The sequence below is a fragment of the Lactuca sativa genome, chromosome 5 (genome assembly GCF_002870075.4).
Source record: "Lactuca sativa cultivar Salinas chromosome 5, Lsat_Salinas_v11, whole genome shotgun sequence".
Lineage (NCBI taxonomy): Eukaryota > Viridiplantae > Streptophyta > Magnoliopsida > Asterales > Asteraceae > Lactuca > Lactuca sativa.
This window is the reverse complement of record NC_056627.2, coordinates 266,409,630-266,416,168: the sequence shown is the minus strand read 5'-3', so window position 1 is coordinate 266,416,168 and position 6,539 is coordinate 266,409,630. Positions and strand designations below refer to the sequence as shown.

At 33.1% G+C, this 6,539-nt stretch overlaps 1 protein-coding gene across 1 annotated transcript; it reads left to right on the top strand.

The window, feature by feature from the left end:
• Positions 1–525: 525 nt before the first annotated feature.
• Positions 526–3,312, top strand: LOC111892959 (ATP-dependent Clp protease proteolytic subunit 6, chloroplastic). Its single transcript, XM_023889039.3, has 9 exons — positions 526–701; positions 790–854; positions 1,718–1,790; positions 1,935–2,136; positions 2,247–2,312; positions 2,428–2,568; positions 2,670–2,723; positions 2,828–2,920; positions 2,997–3,312. Exons 1-9 carry the CDS (start codon positions 631–633, stop codon positions 3,042–3,044), a joined length of 813 nt encoding a protein of 270 aa, XP_023744807.1. The 5' UTR covers positions 526–630; the 3' UTR covers positions 3,045–3,312.
• The last annotated feature ends 3,227 nt before the right edge of the window (positions 3,313–6,539 follow it).

Here is a 6,539-nt window from a genome sequence, read left to right as displayed (position 1 = left end):
AATTGGACATCATGGTTTCATTGCCCTTTGTTTTTCTGAATTTTCTTTGTTGCGTTTTAGAATTCCTGTTTCATTTTCTTTTGATTGTATGTTTTGAACTCTTGTATGCCACTGATATGTGGCTTTCTTTTTCCTTTATATATTTCATTGGCTGGTTCCAAAAAAAAGAAAAGATAAGGCATACAATGTAAATATAGGAATTAACAAAGGGAATGTTACTATGTAAATTAATTAATATATTAATAATATTAATTATTATGATGTGGTATTTAGTTGATGACATTTAAATTAAAAAAAAAAACCACACAAAAATAACAAGTGGTTATTAAGTACTTAAAAAAAGGAGAAAATAAAAAATGTCAAACTGCATATGAAGAATAAGAAGATGACAATTGGCAGAAAAATCTTAACGCCATAAAAAAGAAACTAATGTTATTTAGAAATTTCTTCCATAAATAAATTAGACTATAAAAAATTGCAATTTATAATTTATAAGGGTTTATTGATCGGGTCGGATCATCGGATCAATAAGTTCAAAGCTTGAAGACCATCCCCAGGCGTCCGGGTTCCCTATCCTCCACCTCCCTCCTTCCCTCCTTTGCAAGCGCAAGCAAACACGCAGTAGGAACGATGTCAGCCTCCGCCATATCAACGTCGTTTACTTTCTCTAAAGTTTCACGGCACGAACTGTTTTCTCAACGGTATGATACTTGGTAGTTCAATTTTCATTATTTCACTTGTATCATTATCGTCTGATTTCGATTTTGACTTTTGTTTATTTTCTCCCAGAAATTCGAAGAGGAAATCAATTGTTTGTACGTTGCCGAGTCCATACAGTGATACGTCTAAAATCGGTAGGAATTATTTGGTTCCTCGCTCTCAGGTTTTCAAATAGAGTGCTTCTTCAGTTTGGGTTTAATTTTGACAACTGATTGCTACTTATAGAAGTAGGGCAAATTATAACTAATTGTGAAGCAATGAACATTTCCTTTTTGCGTTTGAATCATGTAACTACTGGAATGGTATCTGCCTGCTTCTAACTGATAATACATTGGTGGTGGTGAATCCAAATTCCCTTCCCCTTGCAGATATACAATCGAGTAATGCAAAGCTCTTTTTTCAATAAACATGAGTTAGCAATGCAATTTCTCTGCTTAATATATTTTCTTTGTTACACTATTTACCTTCAATTGAAAAGAAAATTTTGAAATGAATGCTAAGAGTTGGATTCTTTGTGTCTTTCTATACCCACAAGTGAAATATGCACTCATTCTTAGTTTGAGATGAAACTGCTACTCTTTTTTTACGTTTGTTACTCCTGTGGCATGTTTCACTCTCTCCAAAAGATACACACACTTTGATATCCAAGAATGGGTTACTTCCAACTTAAAATCCATACAAGCTCTTTGTAGATTCAAGGGGCACTTGTTAGTTAGGTCAAATTCATATCAAACAATAGAGATAGAAGTTATGATGTGGAGGTTGTATTGTAGTAAACCCATATGAAGTTTGAAGTGTCAAGAAGTAGCCCATTTTACATCAGAAGTCAAAGTAGCCCTATTTTATTTTGGAAAGGATGGAACAGTTCTCTATTCCTCCCATCTTTTCCTTGCATTTTTTATATGTTTCTAACTTCTATGATATGCCCTGTTGACATGGTTATCAAGTAAACTTTCATATATTTGCCTTCAACTTCTTTTAATTGTTTTGCTAACAGGTTTATCAAGTAAAGCACAAAAATTGCATTTGACACCTGAGGAAATGCACCCACATACTCTTCATAATTCAAGGTTTTGTGTCTATACTCCCTTGATGCTTAGCTATTACACATCTTATTGACAATGATCATGCTAAAAACTATAAATCGAACAGTAATATTATCTGGCTATATATATTAACATACTTGTTCTCATTTTGGTTTTCAAATCAAGCAGTTACAATCCAATTGTAGCAAGAAGAGGGGCTCCACCCATAATGCCAGCGGTCATGACTCCAGGTGGACCTTTGGATCTTTCTACAGTATTATTCAGGAACCGTATTATTTTTGTTGGTCAACCAATCAACTCACAGGTAGCTCAACGAGTTATATCACAGCTTGTTACTTTAGCCACAATAGACGACAAGGCAGATATTCTGGTATGACTTCATTTATTTTTAGTCATATACATTAGTTTTTCTTATGCACTTTTAATAAAAATTACAGATAAAGAGTCTTACATTTTGACTTTTTATGTTTTTTTTACTAGGTGTATGTGAATTGCCCTGGTGGGAGCACCTACTCTGTGTTGGCAATCTATGATTGCATGTCTTGGGTAAGATTGAATAGTGTCTTCTGCATTTTCTGTTAGTGAAACAAATTGAAATATGCATTTCTTTTTTTTTTTTTTTTTTTTTTTTTTCTTTTTTTAATATTTAATCTCCTGTCAGATAAAACCTAAAGTTGGGACAGTGGCTTTTGGAGTTGCTGCAAGTGAAGGAGCACTTCTTCTTGCTGGTGGAGAAAAGGGCATGAGATATGCAATGCCAAATGCACGTATTATGATACATCAACCACAAAGTGGATGTGGGGTATGATCTAATTGCTTCTTTTTTTTGTTATTTGGAAAGAATAAATATTTTTCTTTATTAGGTTAAATATATCCATTTCTTAATTTAACTTATTTTTTTAGGGTCATGTTGAGGATGTAAGGCGCCAAGTCAATGAAGCTGTTCAGTCTCGCCATGTCTGTATATCTATCTATTTTTTCCCAGTTGAATTTTCATTTTCTGTTTGTCTAATAATCAATATAAATATTATTTATACCATTTTTCTTTTTTTATTTTGCAGAAAATCGACATGATGTATGCTGCCTTTACTGGGCAACCACTGGAGAAAGTGCAACAATACACAGAGAGGGACCGTTTCTTATCTGTATCTGAGGTACCATTTGAAAACAAATTCAACTTTTATTTTCTTGAATTCTATTCTATGTTTAATATTTTGGTTATTTCCACAGGCCTTGGAATTTGGACTCATTGATGGGATATTGGAAACAGAATACTAGATTAATGGTGATGATTGTAGATGATGTGGCAACCGTGACTTTGCTGATGTGGCATGCGTCATGCCTGCAGGTTGGAAGTTCTAAATCTCAAATATTTATCCACTCAAAGAGTTGTTTGTCTAGTTGGATTTTGTTTCTTATTTTAGATTGTAATGTTAGAATGTTATTTGACATATAACTTTAGAATCTAAAGTTATTATGGTTATACATATAATGGAGTAATGTAATGTGGTTGTGTAATTGAAGATTAGGCTCTTTTTTATTCTCACTATTCTTTGCCTGCATTAAATGCAAGAAATAGCAATGTACTTTCACTCTCACTTATTTGTTTATTATAACATTCTACTTTTTTTTTTTTAATCTATTGCATTTACAACATTGTATTTTCTGTTTTTCTTTTTCTTATTAAAGACGTACCTTTGAAAATTTTACCCAATCAACAATATAGGTGAGCAATTTTCCTTTTCTTTTACAGTTCACTTACATGTGAGCTTGTTGAACTGAGTTGGGTTTACTCTCTAATTTTTGCCTACTGCTACTTGTTTCATGTTGCTATAACTCGATGCTAAGAAAGATTTAACTCAGTTCGAGACTAGTTGTACAAGCATTTATGAATTTCTATAATTTTCTTGCCAAAGTTACACTATCAAATGATAAGAAATTCAATACCAAACAAAAAACAAAATATTATGCACACAAGGAACCAAGACCTCGTGATCATGGTACAAACAATACAAATAAATCAAGATTTCAAGGGTTGAAGGCTCTTGATACAGGAAACAGAGGGGGGCATCACATGAGATGTGTTTTTTTTATGTTTTAAAATCTATAATAATATTACATGAGATGTGTTTTTTTATGTTTTAAAATTTATAATAATATTATTTTGATAGGATTTTACAATTCCGATTTTGCAAAGCCAAAAATAATTTTTGTAGGCCTTGCTTCATATATTTCAAAAGTATTGGTCAAACCAAGATTTACTAAGTACAATAAACACGTCGTTACCTCTGTTTTTTCTTCCATTAACATCCTCTTTTGTTTATTCAATGATATGCAAAGTAAAAGTTTAATATCATCAAGTGCAGATAACATTAAACGAAGGTGAACAACTGTACATTATTTATTTAATTACACCGGTTGGTGTGGGCAAGACGTTATTCCGACCTGACATCCAAATAACGACGCCTTAACGCCTTGAACACCTCCCCAGGTGCGCGTTATTTGGTCTTACGGTATTAGGCGTTAGCATGGTAACGGGAGGCAACGAGGTTAATTCAGTCAACGGTCAAAAATTGGACCGTTCAAGAACGGTCGAAAAGTTAAAAAAAAAAAAAAATCTTTTCAAATTTACTCACCTATAAATACCTATTCACTTCATTTTTTACACAAAATACCTTCATTTCTCATGTCATTTTTTTTTCAAAATACCTTCATTTCTCACATTCAAAACAAAAAAATGGATTATTTTGATCTATTCAACGATGATAACGACAATAACGATATCTTTCTGAGTACGATTTTATGGACGTGCTATTACAACCAGAGCCAACTACACTACTCACGAGACTTGCTGCGTTAAACAGAGATCGTAAAGAAGGACATAGACGTCTAGTCAACAATTATTTTGTGGATAATTGTGTCTACCAACCTAACGATTTCAAAAGAAGGTTTCGTTTGCAAAAAAAATTGTTTCAACGGATAGCCAATGTGATGTTGCAATCAAGCTTATGGCTATGAGGGAGTCGCCCGATTCTATTGATGACTAGATGAGAATGTCGGAGCAAACTACACGAGAAAGTTTGTATAGATTGGCAAGATGTGTTGTTCAATCCTTCGGCGACAAATACTTGCGCAAACCTTCATTGAATGATATGCAACAACTATATGTGGCGTATGAACAAAGATATGGTTTTCCGGGTATGCTTGGAAGCATTGATTGCACAAAGTGGATATGGAGAAATTGTCTTGTGACGTGGAAATGTCAATACACAAAGTGGTCATCTTGGATCGCCTTCGCTGGTATTAGAGGTTGTTGCTTCACAAGACTTATGGATTTGACATGCTTTTTTTCGGAGTTGCGGGTTCCAACAACGACGTAAACGTTCTTGATCAATCACCAATATTTGAGGATCTTTTGACAGGAAAGGCACCGGATGCTCCTTTGACAGTGAATGTAAATGAATATAAATTTGGGTATTACCTCACCGATGGAATATATACACTATATTCCACGTTTATGAAGGCATTTCTACACCCGATAAAACCAAGAGACAAAATTTTCAAGAGAAGACAAGAAGGAGCATGTAAGGACGTGGTACGTGCATTCGGAGTTCTAAAGTCAAAATGACACATAGTTAAACATATAAAACGATCGTATGAGTTAAAAGCTCTACAAGATATTATGTATGCATGTATCATAATGCATAACATGTGATTGAAGATAAATGACGAAATATTACGGAGTATTCGCCTACGACAATGTTTTAAAACCCGAGTTTTTAGTTGATCTGATGTGATGACCGGTTCACGGGTCAACCGATTCAACTGATTGAACCCCGGGGTCAACTCAGTTTATGGTCTTTTTCTATTTTCATATATTTTTACTTTTAAACGTAATGTATAGACATATAAAACCAATAATTTGATGTGCACAAAGTTTAAACATTGAAAAACATACCAAAATATGGTATAGATCAATCTAAACACAATAAACAACCATATCGAATACAAAAAACAAAACAAAACATAGTTTTGACGTTCGCTACTTGTATCCAAACCCTATTAAAACGGGTCAATTCGGTTTTAACTGGTTCGACTGCGGTTTAGGAGAAACCCGTCCGGTTCGATCCGGTTAGTATTTTTACAAAAAACCGTTCTCAATTGACCTGCCTTCTACCCCAGGTCACGGTCCAACCGGTTGAACCGGCCGGGTCGACCCGGGTTTTAAAACATTGGTCTACGGAACCTAGACACATTCAATTTCTACCAGGGACAGCAAGATACTTACATAAAGTTGTTGATATTCAAGACCAACAAAAGCACAAGCAAATTCAAGAAGACTTGGCAGATCATATCTATGATGGTGCTGAAAATGAATAATTTAGGAAAACAAATGTAATTTTTCTCATCTTTTATTGTTTTTAGGTTTTTAAATGTTTTTATCATTTGTTGTAATTTTTTTAAAAGTAAATTATAGTTTTGGTCCATGTGGTTTGGTCAGATTCGCACTTTCGATCCAACCTTTGAAAATTTAACAAGATGCATCCCTATGGTTTAAAGAAATTGCACCGCACATCTTTAGTCCATTTATAAAGACCATTTTACCCTTACTTTTATATTTTTGTTTCTTATATATATATATATATATATATATATATATATATATATATATATATATATATATATATATATATATATATATATATATAATTCTTTAGTTTTTATTTTTATATTTTTTCGCTTACATTTTATTTTATTTATTTAGATTTTTTA

Coding starts and splice junctions, on each gene's coding strand:
- LOC111892959 (XM_023889039.3), top strand. CDS start 631: ATGTCAGCCTCCGCCATATCAACGTCGTTTACTTTCTCTAAAGTTTCA. Junction 855..1,717: donor CAGTGATACGTCTAAAATCG/GTAGGAATTATT, acceptor TTTTGCTAACAG/GTTTATCAAGTAAAGCACAA. Junction 2,137..2,246: donor ACGACAAGGCAGATATTCTG/GTATGACTTCAT, acceptor TTTTTTTACTAG/GTGTATGTGAATTGCCCTGG.